The sequence below is a fragment of the Uloborus diversus genome, chromosome 2, assembly GCF_026930045.1.
Source record: "Uloborus diversus isolate 005 chromosome 2, Udiv.v.3.1, whole genome shotgun sequence".
Taxonomy (NCBI): Eukaryota; Metazoa; Arthropoda; class Arachnida; order Araneae; family Uloboridae; genus Uloborus; species Uloborus diversus.
This window is the reverse complement of record NC_072732.1, coordinates 81,539,920-81,556,754: the sequence shown is the minus strand read 5'-3', so window position 1 is coordinate 81,556,754 and position 16,835 is coordinate 81,539,920. Positions and strand designations below refer to the sequence as shown.

The window sequence follows — 16,835 nt, the reverse complement described above, 5'->3', positions numbered from 1 at the left end:
TGCCCATTCCAACTAAATGCTGCAGTAAATTAGGTTGGTTTGATTAATCATTTTTAAACTAGGAAAAGCGATGAAAGCCTAATTCTTCAGCTAATGTTCTCAAATCCTTCTTTCGAACTTAGGATTAAAAAACCCCCATATTCTTACAAATTCACACAAAACAATTTAAAAAAAAAACTTACCTGGTATACCGTTATCCTCTTTCAAAAAAAGAGAAAAATGCATCGAACAGAACAAATGCGAAGTTTGTTAACCCAGAGTTTTCTTGTTTTACCCTTTCGCCATTTACGACAATCATCACACTTTTTAGAGGGAAATAATGAAAACTAACATTATTTTGAGAAGCTCGAGAATACCACTGAAGGAGGAAACGATTTCTCTTGCTAAAAGCAATGTAAGACACATCGAATGCATTAATAAATACTCATAACAAACTGCCAGTGTTTACGTCAACAGACTAACATGGAACGCAATGTGGCAATGTTTTAGTTTTTTCGACAGTTTTGTAAACCACCGCAAGGTAGCGTATTCGAGCGCTGGAGTTGCGAATAATCTTTGTGTCTGTTTTTTTTTTTTTTTTTTTTTCGGAACAAAAAGTTATAAAGTAACGCAAAAACATTCTGCAAACTTTGTCTTGTTGAAACAAAGGAAAATTTTGCTGACACTGATTAAATGACTAATTTTGTTTCTTATTCGTAGTGAATTTTTTTCTTTTCTTAAGATTTAATAATTTCTTAAGTAATTTTTATGTATACGGAGACTCCGAAAGAGTACGTTAAACAAGTCGGAAACTAGGGACCTGACTCGAAATTGGAATAGTGTAGACTGAAGAGGGTAAAATTTTTGGGTTGGGGGAGGGGGGCCGAAAAAACTGACATGGAGTCCGCCTTTGCTCTTGGCTTTACCGCGAGTCACTTTCGATAGTGAGCCCCTAGTTATAATAAAGATTTTAAATGTGAAGATTTTTAGAAAAACTTTGGAAAATTATGGGTTCTTTATCTTTTTTGCTCAGTTGTCACGCTGCTCGCTTAATATGTTCCACTTCAGGAATTATTTTCCATTTGTTTTTTCTGCTCAAAGTTCCTTATTTTTTGCAATCCTTAATTTTTCAAGGCAAAAAAGTCTTAAACTAATATTTTACAAAATGATTTATCTTATTTACGAAAGTATCAAATAATTTAAATTTTCTGATTAAAACATTCAGGCATGATGCATAATTTTAAGAAAAACAGAACTTTAAACGAAATATTATTCAGTCTTCAAATAAAAGCGAAGATGAGAATAATTAAAGAAACTTTAAATGTAGTAATTCTTCTAAGAAAATGTTTTCAAAATAACAGAAACATTAAAGAAAAAGAAAAGAAAAATGTTAATAATGTGAAATATGATCAAGTGGCATTCTAAAAAACTGCTTTTCTGAGAAATTTCCAAAAATTAAGAAGCGAAAACAGTGTAAAAGAACACTGTAGGCTTAGCCTGTTTTCAATTCAAAATAATGCCATGCGTAAATTAAGAAAAACAGGCACGAATTGTGAAATTTTTAGATTTCCGTTTTTATGCAGCACAGAAAAACAAAACCGGTGATTTTTTGCTTAATTTAGTACATTTTTCAAAAGTGAATGACGGAAAGTTCATAATAGTAATTGCGAAGCTTGCGTGATAATGTTTAACAAGCTAAATAATTGTTCATCACGAAAATTGCACTGGAAAATCATACTAAGCGAAATGTAGTTAAGTCTAATATATATGTTTACCTTTTATAATATATCCTAATTCCTTTTTTTTTATCTTGTTATTCGCAACTCCAATAAACTATAGGGGACGCTGAAACCACTGTCTAATGGCGGATGAAAAAGGTAAAACAAACACACGCCGTAGCTTATAACTTGCTTTGACGCTTAGTGAATGACAGTAATTTTTCATCGTGTTTGTGGGAAGGTTTCTTTTCTATTCTTCTGAAATTACATTACATTATAAATTGTCTGAAGCCTGTACTTTACCCCAAAGGAAACACGTGGAATGGAATATTTTACCTTTTTCTTTAGTGTTGTTCATCACCGCAAGGTAGTGTATTCGAGCTCTGGAATTGCGAATGACTTTGTGTTCTTTTTTTCCTCTCCAAAATTTATTTTCTAGCATCTTTTGTAGTTGAGATTGCGCACAATAGGGTTCGGGGAGTAATAGTTGAGAAAGCGCGCTGAGATTTAACGTAGTTGTACAAGATCACAGGATTCGAGTGTGCAGATGAAAGTGCATGCTGGTTGTTCAGAGCGTTTGCAACTTTTCCGATATAAAATATCGCAACTTTGCACTGTTTAACCAAGCTGAGAGCAAAAATTATTATACCTTTTTCTCTAAATTTTATAGAACGGCAGTAAAGTGGAATAATTTTGATCTAAACGATTTCTCGAGAAGCTACTTTCCTGTAGCCTAGATGAACATTGTTAGCACCAATAGCTCCTTCTAGCAGCAGCCTTGTTTAAATAAAAGACTGCGCAATCTCTCCTACCAAAATAGAAGTTTTCGCGCATCTGCTACTTAGCGGAGATGGTGCGCTGTTCTCATTCGTTTACAGGGTAAGAGAGATTGAGCGGCTTATATAGTATATATTGGTGATGTCGTATTGTAAAACGAAAATGGGCAAATTTTGAGTTAAATGAGTTCCGAAGTAACTTTATGTGAAGTTTGTAAATTTTCTGATGCTACTTGTTTAGTTTCTTTAATTTATTTCTTAAATTACAATTTCAGCTTCATTTTAAAGAATTCTTTATTTTCTGATTAGTTAACGATTAAATTGAAATATTTACTCCCTCCATAAAAATAGTTATGTGTAAAAACCCTACCCATGTGCGCAATCTCTTCGTCTTTATCAGGGCAGATTGTGCAAAAACACCCTCTGGGTTTTGTTACAACTGCAACATTACATTAAAGCGTTATAGCAAATTAACAATAAAAGCATTACTAACAAATTATCTTACATTTTATGCATGAGCAAAACATTAATAACTAAAGCGAATTTTAACTATTCTGGTGAATTGTACACAAAGTCGCCTTGGTTTACCTTACTAACTTTAAAACAAATTTAGAGGGATCATTATGCTGAACTGTTTAGCCACTCTGGTAGCTTATTGTGTTCAATTAGAAGTTAGCTGATTTTAAGATTTTTCTCTTATTCCTTTGGAAAAAAAAAAAAAAAAACTATGCAAGTATGGCTATCGAACATGAAAAAAGAAACTATATAACCTTTAGGATGTCAAATATTTAGTGTGTTTACTTGTACCTATCAAGAGAACATAAAAAACGAAACTTACAGAGGCTTTTAGCTTCAGATTTCGATTTGTTGGATTTTTTTAAAAGGGGGAAATTTAAATAAAAACATTTTTGCACAAAAACTTCAACTAAATATCATACTCTTCCGCTTTTTCTGAAATTAAAACTGATTTATAGCACAACTGTACCGTTCAAAGAGTTAATTTAAAAAAAAATATATAAATTTTCAAATTTTTAAAATTTTATCCCTATTTGAGAAATTAAGATTGCTTTTTTTGATCAACTTCGCCCGATTAACGTAATTTAATTTCCCTTCTTTGTGTTTTTTAGATATGGGTCGCGTGATCATTTTTAATTTCATGGGTTTATTTGTAAAAGAAGAATCAAACAACCTTGAGTTACATGTTAAAATTCATCGGAGATTCAGTCATATTTTTGTGACATGAAAATTCGAAGAAAGTGTAAAACAGTCCTGATCCATTTTGTTACGTGTGCGGTGATTTAACGATAACAAAGCATCAACGAAACATAACAGTATTTATCAAGAGAGCTTATCACGCTTACTTCGGTGTAAAGCTTGGTGATCAGGACAAACGTTGGGCTTCACACAAAGTGTACCTAGCTACTGAGAAAATGAACAAAAGGTATACGTAGCTCTTTTACCCTTTGTCATTTCTATAGTATATTGGGAGCCAAAAAACGTGGAAACGACTGTTTTATTTTTGCTCATGCTATGTCAAGGTGTCTCAATTCGAAAAATAAACATACGATTCAGTAGCCTGATTTACCGTCTGCTCACGACTTGTACCTCATGGACCAGGAATTGCCATTCCTCTACCTTTTCGAACCATCCAACAGCAATCATCAGATGAAAGTTCAAATGACAAAACCGATGAAGAAAAAGCGAAAAAACCGATTTTATTTAAAAAAAAAAAAAAACAATGACTGTCTAACGTAGATAAAACTGCATTGTTTTTTTTTTTTAATGAAAAACTCAATTTTGTAGGAATTTTCTATTAAATATAGTTTTAATAAAGATTCTGTCAGTATTTATGGCAGCTTCTATGAAAAGTTTCAAACAAACTGTTCTCGAAAACCTGACGTGTTAGAAAAAAACTAATTTCAAATTCGTGAACAGCACAACCTATTTACTATAGGTCACCTATTAAACTTGAAACACTTTTTCACGAAGAAAAAAACGTAGGCCTCAAATACCGAAAACCTATAAAAATGTAACTTTCTCATTATTTTTGGAAAATTTTGGGGCCCATGCGCGACCGAAAGATATTAGCTGATCGAAACCAAATTTAAACACAATGTTTTGAAGCTCTGTTTAAAGACGTTACATTAAGAAAGCATCTGATTTAAAGAAATCTCAAAAATGGTGTTTTTTTTTTTCATATTTTGTCAAACTTTAGGCCCCATGCGCGAACGGAAGATGTCAATCAATTTCCATAATTCTCTTTTCCTTTGTTTGTCTTTATAATTCGCAACTTTTTCGCGCTATTACAACTTCGAAATTTAAAAAAAATGAGCTTTTTCGGCCCACGCTACTGACCACTCAAGAGTCCCAAAACTATTGCAAGGTCCCTAACTGAGTAAAGGTTATTTATATGCAGCCGGTGACTTGTTAATTAGCTGTCTTTCCCTCCACAATTATACTCCAGTGAGATATGGTTTGTTGATCGTGTTGTAAATTAAAATAGAAGAGGAAAATAGTTGTTGTGAAAAAGCCATAGCAACAATCTATCAAGTAACTGCGGCATCAACGAGTTTTACCGTTATCGTCGATGATCTAAATCCCGCTCAAGTAGCCAGTTTAGCCAAATTAGACCGCATAGATGTCATTTTTAATATTCCAAGTACTACTAGGAATTTCCTAATGCAAAATTAGAAACATGTTACATACTAGTTACAATATTGACAAAGGACTCTTTAAGAAATCATGATAATAGTATTATAAGTTTAGAGATGGTTAATTGTTGCTGAAACAAAGGTAATATTGGTATTAAATAGTTGAAAATAGTGAAGCGATTTACAATTTTTCTGCGGATTTTTTAATGAATAATAAAATGTTATAGTATTTGATAGTGTTGAAACTGCGTTCTGGAATTGATAAAGAATTTAAAAAAAAATAATAATAAATGTAAGTAAAGTTTCAACTAAATTCAAAACCCGGTCCAGTTGCTTTTCCTAAGTTACAACAAGACTTAATATTTTATCTTTCAAATAAAAATATTTATCAAATTTATTCAAAGCATAGGAGTGCCAATAATTTTAATTGCAATTTAATACTTTGAATAATTTTAAAAAATAATCATAAAATACAATGTTTTTAATTTATATATATATTTATATATATTTTCTCTTTCTAGATCACCAGAGCCACCGGATTTTGTCACGTAAGTATAACCTTTCACAATTTATTGCTCCAAACTGTCTGACATTACTTTATTCATTTTAAATTTCCTTTCAATGATTAGACATAGCATATCAATTGTGAATTTTGTTCAAGTTTTGTCTAAGCTAACTATTCGTCGTTTCATTAAATTCAGCTAAAACTATCTGAAAGATATATTTATAGTTATACTATAGTTATAGTGTTATATTATGTTATAGGAAAAGTTATTTCTAACTATTAAAAAAATATCTAGGTCAGACAACCTTTGTGTTAGGCTCCTAGGACATAATATTGTCAGGATTTTGGAGAATCACCCACACCTTCTTTGACTCAACACGGGTTGGCGAAGATAGAGAAGAGTCATTTAAACCTAACCCACGTATTAAAATGAGATCAAAAGATCGGTAAAGATTCATCGACGACGTTGAAGTTCGCTCTGTTTATTTTCCCCAGAGGAATTTATTCTCATTAATTATAATTAGAACCAAGTCAGAAGATAATTTGTTAAGGAAATTGAAACAAAGTTTTCGTTAAAAAAAACAATGTTTATCGTCATGAACATCATATTTATATCTGTTAACCGATACGTAGATAGAAATACACTGTAAATTCATACACATAAATTAATGTTTTTATAGAAAATGCTTCACTTAAAGGAAGGCAAACGATGTATGTTGGTCTGAGATGCAAGATTAAAAGCTTTTCGTTATACATTGAGGTTTTTAAAACATATGCATGAACTTAAATGCAGTGAACTATTATAAGGTCTTTTACATTTTCCATCCAATTAAAAGAGTTAAAAGACGGCTTTAGAGAGCATACCGTTGCTGCTTCTTATGAACATTTTTTTGTCTCGAATTTAGCACATCCATCGGGTGTTTTTTTTTTTTTTTTTAAATTTACAGTCAAACTTAATGGCAGTATTTAAACTGAAACATCATCTTAGAAGCAAAAACCAACAATATGTATTTAACTTAAGCACGCTCTGAATGTATTAGTGTTTGCCATTGAAGTCGATCCGTTTCTATACCCTGGTAATATTTTCTTCTTAGACTGCAAGAATTAAATGGATTTAGAACGTTCTATTTTTTTATGCAGGTGTCAGTGACAGTCGATGGCGTCTACACGGAAAAAGGTTCTACAGCAGGTGCCTTCAGTTTGCTGTCAAGTAGCGTGATATATGTAGGTGGAGCCGCCCCCACTGCTGCTGCGTCCCTCCTACCAGCTTCAAGGGTCAGGAACAATTTCGTAGGTTGCGTGCGGAAGGTAAGAACCTACGACAAATTCATCCATAATGATTTAGCACCTCATGGAAAAATCATACAACATATTCAGTGAATCTTATAAACTATTGCAATTTTTGTCAAGTCATGATGGTGTTAATCTTTCGCCCATTCGGGTAGTTTTCAGCGTACTTAAACTCATCTAATTTCGAATTGAAAAATGCATCAACCCTTAGACATAACTTTTCACCAAGTTCAACGAATGTTGATGCAACGTAAAGTATACATAAGCAACGTAGTGCATTGTAAAGTAAAACGGCTTAATATGTAACTGAGCGATATTTTTAGATTTCAAGCTCCAAATTACTGTGCGCTGCCATTCGGCACAATGCATCATGTCACGGAAGTAACCATTGCAACGCGCAGAGTGTTGCAGTTAGAGCTCGTTCACATTGACCAAAAAGCCAGCTTTACATACTTTAATGACACGTTTACGAAGGAAACGCAATCAGGGCTGAGACAGAATTACATGCAATGTACCGACAACCAGGTTATCCCATCCAAAGACTGCAGTTTCGACCTCGTTTGGGTTCTAATAAGAGATGACATCTGCCTCCAGCTCGGTTATTCTGTATTCCAGAGCACAAACAAGGACGAAACTACAGTCTCTGGATGGGATAACCGTGCTGTTGGTATATTGCATGACCTAGTTTATTACCTGGAATAGGGATTCTCAGTTGAACATGAACAATATCCGCTTGCTTTCCCTTTTGGGGGGAATTTTCTTATCGTGATTGATTCGGCTTTTTTGTCAAAGCAAATGAACTCTAAAACAGCTGTAAGAAAATTCTCTAAAAAAAACAGGAAAACAAATGGATTGCTTCATTTAAAAATTTCCGCCTACCTGTAAAGCGGAAGCCTACCTAAGTGGTTCAGAGGAGGAGGTATTAGTCAATTGTGGGGTTTAATGTAAACGACTGTCATCTAAAATCCCTACTCCCGGTAATAAACCGGGTTAATCCATTTCCTTTGTATAAGCGCCCTTAAAACCGGTCAAGAAAACTGCCTCATCTCGTAACTTCAAGATCTCGACGGTGTTAAAAAACACAGAAAAATATTCTCAACAGAAAAACTGCTTAACCCACTCTGCAAATAATTACTTCATATTTGTTTTGACGTAGGGAATGTGTATGCCGTCATTTACACGGGAGTTTCGCTTAAATTCATTAGCCCGAAACGAAAGCACGCTTTTGCATTCGTACCCGTTCAACGATGCTCTTGTCCCAATCTAATTCTCGTGGTGTAAAGATAATGCAATATTTATTTGACATGATGTCTTCACTGGTATCTCTGTCAATCTCATTACAGCGCGAGCGAAGTGTATGATTACTATTAATTGGTTTCTAGAGTTCCTTGGCGATCCACTCTCCTTGCCAAAGCGCTGTTTATCGAAAGATTCGAAGTATCGTCTGCCCATCCATAATTTCCTCCCGCGAGAAGTGTCAGGCCCCCGACTTCCTCTCCCGATCCATAACGCCGTCCCGCCCCGCGTTTAAAACCCATTCCCGGCGCACGCAAATTAGCGAACAATCTTCATTACATCGCCGGCCTGATTAAACAGGATCTATGTTTTAATAGGGTGTGCTGCTAATCTTGAAGGGGAGGTCGAAAAAAATGTGTCCTCACTTATCGATTCGAGTGGCCAAATAATAATGAAATCGCTGTGCCTCTCTCTCACTCTCTCGCTAACGTGGGGACTAACGCTAACGTTCGGAATAAATTGGGGATGTTGGGTTTAATGGTTTGTTGGCCGAGATATTTTTGCAGATAGCTTTCGTTGCCTAATTTATAACACGGAGTGAGGCAAGTTATTTTTTTTTCTGCTTGTTTTCAAACGATACGGAGCGTAATGGCACTGCCCCTTTAAAGAGATACTGTTTCTAATAACCATTAAAAAGAATTTAAACTTACTTGCACCTTCTGTCTGTTCCTCTGCTGGCATTCAATTTAATAACTCATCCGCTCCTCTTTCATATCTGATGAGCCTCTGATCATTGTCTCTTCAACTAAGTTAAGAGCCAATTTCAGATTGCGTCTTCTATCTGGATACATCAAGAAATAAATCTTTAAATGTAAAATGTGTAACATTAACTTTTACATATACGAGTCATTGGAATGGAGAACAAAGTATTAAAAGGCGTAATTTTGAATTGTAATAAAAAGCGGAAAATGGCTTTTGCATGCTAAATTCTTTCAAAACGTCATAAAATTCCATTAATATGTGTAAAAATAAGTGAGGAAATTTATTTCCTTTACTTGAATGAACAGTGATCTGGCAAGTTTTGACTTGTCTTTCCTGGTGCATGAGAAAAATATTGTATTTCGGATGTTCTCAAAAAACAAATAATGACCTTGTCTTAACGGTCTAAGCCCTATGCGTGTCAGAAGAGATTATCAATCAATATTACGTAAATTTTACGAATTATATGAATGGTGGGGGGAAAAATTTCAAATTTACAATATGCACAATTCGTGTTTTTAGTACAGTTCATTATTTCCAATTTTTATATGACCATTGTAATCAGTTTAAGTTTTTTCCTACCATTATTTTTTATTGAATGCAGTCGTAAGGAATTTGGATTTAAAAACTTTATTGTATCAGATTGACCAAGCGAATAGATTTTTTCAAATTAAAGATGCTATAATACCAAAATGTTTTACAGTACTTAACTAGAAACATTCATGTTTTGCTCATCTTTAAAGAAACTGATATTAATTAAGGTAGTACTTGATTTATATTTATTCAAGTACGAATATCCTAACATTTTACTATTTCGTTTAGGTGGAATTTGTGGCAGACAGCGTTTCCTTGGATTTACTCTCCCTTGCAAAGTCTCAGAGTAATCTTCTTCGTTACCATGGAGACGTCCAATTTTTCTGTCAAGAAATGGAAGCTGCGGATCCAATCACCTTCACCACAAGGGAATCATTTTTGGTACGCTTTTGTTCTCAGTTTTATATTTCCCATTTGTCTGGTTATATATTGTTTATAATTCAATAAAATGGTAAAATTTTAAAGTGGAGAAAAGAGAAAAAAAAAAGGTTTCATATCGCAAACTTTAATTTCGGGTCATTCCATCCAGATTCAACGGATGAGTGCGCTCGACCATTTTTAATTTTTTTGAAACTCATATCCCAAAAAGATGCATATGAATTATGTTTAAAACCACTTTCATTTTTTCTCTAACCTTAACCCTTGATTTTTTAGAGGTCATCAAAAGTCATTTTCGCAGTCAAAAATGGGACTTTTAGACCTTTGCATTTTGGCCAAAATCAATTTGAATTACATTTATGACAGTTAATTTTACGCTTTGATGTTAAAGTGCATAAGATGATAGTCTTACATGCTGAGTTACGTGGCCGTAACTTAATAATTAAAATAATGGCAACAGGTTAAAGTTCAAGGTCAAATGTAAAATTTTTACTCATTTCAAAGGGTTATAACTCGCTTAGGGGATAAAAACACAAAGTGAAATATGGCAAAAACTAATCACTGAAGTCACACTAATGAGAAAATATAGCTGTAATTGTGTGTTTGTTTACCCTTTATAAATTACAGCCCTTCAAAGATCAGAAAATTGAGAAAAATGACATTTTTAGACCCCTGTAAACCAAAAGGGGATGGAATTAAAATTAAAATTTCTTGACCAATTGAATATTCCATTCAAGTGCTATGCATGTTATCTATTGTTTTGTGTATTTGGTTTGTAAAAAAGATACAGGTCTTTGAAATTGAGCAATTTTGCTAGTTAATTTACTCACTAAAACAGAAATAAAAAGTGTGAAAACTTTATTGCATTTTCTTAAATGGCCTATCTATATATATAAAAATGGAGTTTGGTAAATTTGTTCCCTAAGATCTCAGAAACTACCCGGCAGATTTGACTGAAACTTTCACCGTTTGTTCAGTTTGGTACTGGGAAGGTTTATAGACCAGTTCGAAAAAAATCCGATTGATAGTTCCCTTTTTATTCCAATTTTAGGCCCAATTTTCGCATAAATGCCCCAATATGGGGGTGGAAAAAAACGTGCACATATTAACATTATATGTCCATCGAAAGCGCCAATTTTTCTGCTGAAGATAGCATCTGTTCGAAGTTTCTAAGGGTTATAAAAAACGAGTTATGAGCTTTTTTGTTCCCTGTTCGAAGGCTTTCATCAACCCAAGTCATTATTTAGTGTGTCATCTCATCTCCCAAGAATTGTTGTATTGTTGAATATTTTTGAGTTTCGTCTGACTTTTTGAGGCTTTTCTCAAGTCAAATCTTAAAGTAACGTTTTTCCACAAGATTGGCTAAAAATGAATGGATTTGGCTGATCATTTTACTTTTAAACGGAACTTATGTAATTAATGGTTTATTATTATTATTTATGCTGATTGGACACTTGCTCACTATATCCAACCAACCAGCAGAAATATCGCCAGAATTTTTTCAGAAAGATTTCAGTTGCTGATGCATCTGGCAGTTTTTTCCACTGTCGCTGTTTTTGAGCCCAAAGACTACGTAATAATGTTTCTCAGCTTTCACCATGTAAACAAAATATCGCCAATCAAAGATACTTTTAAAAAAAAACAAATACTGTGTAAAATAATTCAACAACTAAATTAGGCAAATCCATAAACCGCACAAAAACTTCCATTAAATTTTCTTTTTGTACGATTTCAAACAATCGCCAAATTTTTTCTACTTATTTTTGGAAACATTTCGGATGAAACCGTTTAGCGCCATTTTTTTTTTTTTTTTAATTTTTTTTAATTTTTATTTATTTATTTATTTATTTTTTTTTTGACCAAAAGTATCTCAGCATCTTGCGACAATATTTCTATAATAAAAATTAGTAAGGAGGGAGAGTATTATCGAAAGTGTCCCAAAATGATTCTTGCAAATTCGGTAAGATTTTAAACCGCACCAAGTGCCCACAAAAATTGAAATTTCCCAAAATAACTAAAGCAAGTGTAAGGGGAACACGGGCGGTTACAGTTTTTAAAACAGTTCGTACATCAATAGCCATACAGAGAAGGTTTTAGATTAAAAAAAAAAAGTACTAACAGATAAATCTTTTTAAACATGTAAAGTTTAATTTCATATTTCGGTAATTCTTCAAATTTGTATATGCTTAAATGTCGTGCTTTCGTTTCTAATTGAATACTATTCCGTTCTTTATACTTATTGCTATTTTAGTTTAATGAGTAAGGAAGAAGCTCGATTTTTAATCACGTCAAAAAAGGTTTGTTTTAAATTCTTTCGCTTAAAACAGAAAACAAGGGCAAGTAACGATTGTTTATCATAACTATTACTGACCCAGGCAACGCCGAGTATTTTTGCTAGTATAATATATTATACTGGAAAAACGTATTTTAAGTATAAAAAAAACTATTTTAATTTGATAACTTAGAAATATTTGGACATGAATGAGTAGTTCATACTTGATTGCCAGCTTAAGTAGTTAATTTATAGACTATCTACGCACACAAATTTTCAATACACATTAACATATCTAAATTGCCTTAAAAATATGCAAAAACATTATATATATACAAAATTTAAAGTTTAAAAAGCCCGTTTTTTATTTCTTGTTTGAGTGTAGTTTTGAAAAAATGAACTCACCTAGTAGTCCTATAGTTGGAATGGTGACTCAAGTATATGGCGTTTTGGAATGCTTTACCAAGGCACATTCATAATTTGATACTTTGAAAATGTACTAGGAGCATGACAATGACTGGTGTTCTAAATTTAGTGATCAACACAAGCTGTGTAATAACTTTTTTGACAATAATGGGCATTTTCTTTTGATAATTTTTTTAGTAACACACTATTCTTCATACCTATTGCTAGGGGACAATAATTTTACAGAGATAATATGTAAATACGATGGCATAAAGCAGTGATTAAATGTTGTATTGGAAATTTTATTTGCAGAGTCAAACCTTTCTTGTAGCATTTTTTCAGCTAGTTTAATATACTGAATGCTCACAAAGATACATGCAATGTTGAGTAGCAAAAATGCAGAAGGTATGCATTTCTGTAGGAATTAAAATGTGACTTCTAATAGTTCTTTGCAAGCTAGTCCTAGTAGTTTCAATTCTTTTTACGGTTCTTCTGATTCTGTTACAATGCCCATTACCGTGTGATATTGCATAGAAATGCCATTCAGCTCTCAAGTTGGCATCCGTTTCATGATTACATAAATTAAGAAAGTTCTTTCTATTCTTGTTGTGTGTTTGAGTAAAGTATTTCAGTACGCCACATGCTGTGTCACCACCAGAACTATAGTACCAAAGATAATAGAACTAGTGAAGATTGGACACTCGACGACCGGTTTTTACGCATGGCAAGGAAAACAAGCGTAAGTAGAATGAAAACTGGTGCTTGAAAAAAACTGACATTCAGAGCTATAGCCGCCAAGTTGAACTGGAGATTCTTGGAATTGGCGCAAAGGTTACAACACTAAGAATTCTTAGAAAAAGTGGGGAGAAAGGACGGGGATATTAACCACCGGTTTCAGTTCCCGCGACAATGATAACAAAACCTAATTGATTCCAGATTTCCTACGGAATCTTGAAACTCAATTTACATCCTCTTCCCATTCTTTTGAAAATCTATTTAACGGGACGCTGATTAAGCGGCGATGTGTTCTTCATAATGCCATAGAAAGTCTAAAGTACAAATACGTTTGGAGTGGGCTGTCAAAAACTAAAACTAAACAAAATAATTTTTCTACACGCCCCTTTAATTCCAACGCTTTTTCTTATTAATGCTTTAAGTTTTTGCGAACAAACAAAAAAAAAAAGAAAAAAATATGATGTTGTGAACTACTAAGAATTTTTTAATTTTAAGTTCAAATTTTTTCTTCTTGATCAAATCAAACTGTGCCAAAAAAAAGATGCAGTAATAGATCAAATATCAAAATATATTTTAAACAAAAATCTTTACTCACGTGTATTGGCAACGATATGGTTGATGGCAAGCATAGAGCGCAATTTTAATTCGCTTCTTGATTATCACAACGTGGAAACGTTGTGAAAGATGCGGCAAACTGCATCATTTGTGACGCCATTAAAACCACGCCTTGTTTGAAAAATCGGACATTTAAAAAAAATAATTAAAAAATAAGTGTTGGGAAAATGAAAGTATTTTTTGGGTCCAAGTTATAGTTTTTGCTTATTCTATCGATTTCAGTGACTACAAGTACTACTTTTGACTGAAGGAAACCACCCCATTTGTTTGTGAAAATTAAATAACCACGTCAAACAGACTGAATTGCAGATTACTGCAGACTCGTGTTTCGGTGTTACAATGGACGGCTTTCTCAATGCAAAAGAAATGAGCTTTTGGTTGAAAAGACACCCGACAAAAGAAACCTAACCATTTCTCCGATGTTTTTTCAAACATAAGCTCATTTCTTTTGCATTGAAAAGGACATTCATTTGTAACGCAGAAACACGTATCTGCAGTAATCTGCAAAGTGTGCTATTTGGCGTTGTTATTTCTCATTTTACTTTTTGCACATAAGTATTTATTTTGACTTATAGTTCGTTTTTTTTAACCCAATTAATATACAAAGTAAAAGAAAAATAAATTGAAATAGAAGAGATCGAAAAATTCAAGAAAGTTACATTAAGATTTAAAATGAATCAGTTTTGTAGACATTTTTTTTTTAACGAGAAATAAATTTTTAGGTAAACACGCATTTGTCTGTGTGTCTTTTAACCCAATCTCCTCTGGATTAGGAATGTCTCAGGTCGAAACTGGTCTCGTTGGATATCGAACATCCAGAGAAAGCCATTCCGCTTTGGGCTTTCAACATCCAGTCTTGAGAATATCATGAACCCTGTATGTCCCGAGGACACCAAGGAGTAAGCATTAAAATTACCAATCGTTACGCGCCACAAGTGGCGAGCGGAGGTTGGCGAACAAAACGAGCAGGGAGTGGAGCCCCCTAGTACAAAATTAACAGGAGTGAGAATTTAAAAAATAATTGTAAATTCATTCAATCTGACGAATTTGTCGCCCATTTCACAGTGAAAATTGAAGGGAAATCTTGCGAGATAAAAAAATTTTAAGTAATGTAGTCGATGACTGAGAAGTTTTTTAAACCTTATCAACTTCTGCAAAATAGTGCAGCGAAGAGGAGAGCAAGCGGGGGGATCATCCCGGGCGCCAAAATATGAGACGGCTCCATAAATTATGGGTTTCCTGATATAATAATGGTATACCTGTGTATAATAATATAGTTTACATTTGAGAAATTTGTGAAAGTAATCTTTGTAAACAGTGGCGTAAATAGGGATTGGCCGGAGTAACTCTCTCCAGGGGCGCAACAGCGAACGGGATGGAAATTTCAAAACGTTATTCCCAAAAAAATTTTGATTTTTTAAAACTATTTCATAGACTTTTTTTTAGAAAAAATAGTAAAAATAGAACTAAGGGAGTGTGGGGGTTAGTTTGAGACCCTGCTCATTGGATTTCTTGTTTCTACTAATGGTTTTTATCGCGGCCGTAATTTGAATTCAAGACCGCAAAATTCAAATGAATGCCAGGAAGAGTGTTTCGAATTTCTATACTTTGTTACAAAAGATGGCTTGCTTTGGCATTTTTCGCACTTTACGACTTCAATTTGAAAAATTTCCTTCGCTTAGAATTACGATTTCGTGAAATTTGAAAGGAAAACACACGCACACGTATGTACATGAATTGCGTAAATGTTAATTAATTTGTTGATAAATCTAATTTGGAAAAACATATTTTTAAGTTTAAAATTTCAGTTAACATTTTGAAAAATTTCATGTCACGCAACCCCGTAATTGTGGATGAAACCTACTTTTTTTTTTGTTCTTTTTAATCACAAGACTTTCAAAACTATTTTCATAATTCTATACTTACGCTTGCTAACATTAACTCCATACCGAACTGCCTTGCATTCAAATTTCAAAGGATTGAGTTCATCTTCAGGGTGTAAATCAGTATTTCAAAGTGCAGTAGCCGTTTGCGTGAAATCTTCCCGCGTTTGTCCACAGCTGTGCTTATCTGCCTCATTGTCACCAATTTTTCTTTGTTATCTCCTATTATTGTCCTTTCTCCTTCGCAGCCGAAGACAGCGCAGAAGCAGGGGCAGAAGAGTTTTTCCTACCCTGGGCTTCACACAAAAGAATCTATAAACTCTTATCGTCGACCGCACTAATTTACTTCCTTCACAAAAAAACTTCTTAGGTGTTCTCATCTCATAAGAACATTGTCAAGTTAAGAGCCTGTGTCGAATTGAAATCCCATGTGGTGGAATAGCAGAGGAACTTCCAAACTACTGAATCCGATATTAAAAAAATAGCAACACATCAGTCACAAAAAATCATCTTGGAAAAATGTGCTGCAAAAACGCGAGAATCATGTTTTTTACATTTTTTACTCAGAATGTATCAAGGAGCTGAATTTGGCACATCTTGGTAACCAGATAATAGCCTAATCAGAAACTTGGGGCCCGGTCCTTGGAGAGTCCCCGGCTCGAAATCGGTGCAGTGTAAGTTTTATAAGAGTTTGGGGGGGGGAGGCAGGGGCGTTCACAGGGGGGAGAAGGAACACCTGTTGGTCCGAGCCTGAAGAGGGCCCAATATTTTTATGACTAGGGGTGAAAATACGGGTAAACAATATGGAGAGGGGCCCGAAAAAGTCATTTGTGACGGGCCCCGAAATTTCTGTGCACGCTCCTGGAGGAGGGAAAGTCTACCAAACTGATAAGGGACCTACCTGCCTTGACCCTGGACGACCCAAAATTGAATTTGGAAAGATAGCAGAAAGTCCTATTTAAGGGTCTAAATTTCAAATATGCTTTGTAGTTAATGAGAACTAGAATTGCTTTTTCTGTGTTTCTTCAAATTTTCACTC

At 33.9% G+C, this 16,835-nt stretch overlaps 1 protein-coding gene across 1 annotated transcript in view; it reads left to right on the top strand.

The window, feature by feature from the left end:
- The window catches only part of LOC129216380 (neurexin-1-like), a 220,926-nt gene that overhangs the window by 133,232 nt on the left and 70,859 nt on the right, over positions 1–16,835 (top strand). Inside the window, exons 5-7 of the mRNA XM_054850595.1 lie at positions 5,646–5,672; positions 6,770–6,937; positions 9,737–9,889. Of these exons, the coding sequence (XP_054706570.1) occupies positions 5,646–5,672; positions 6,770–6,937; positions 9,737–9,889 (348 nt within the window). The remainder of the gene's footprint in view (positions 1–5,645; positions 5,673–6,769; positions 6,938–9,736; positions 9,890–16,835) is intronic.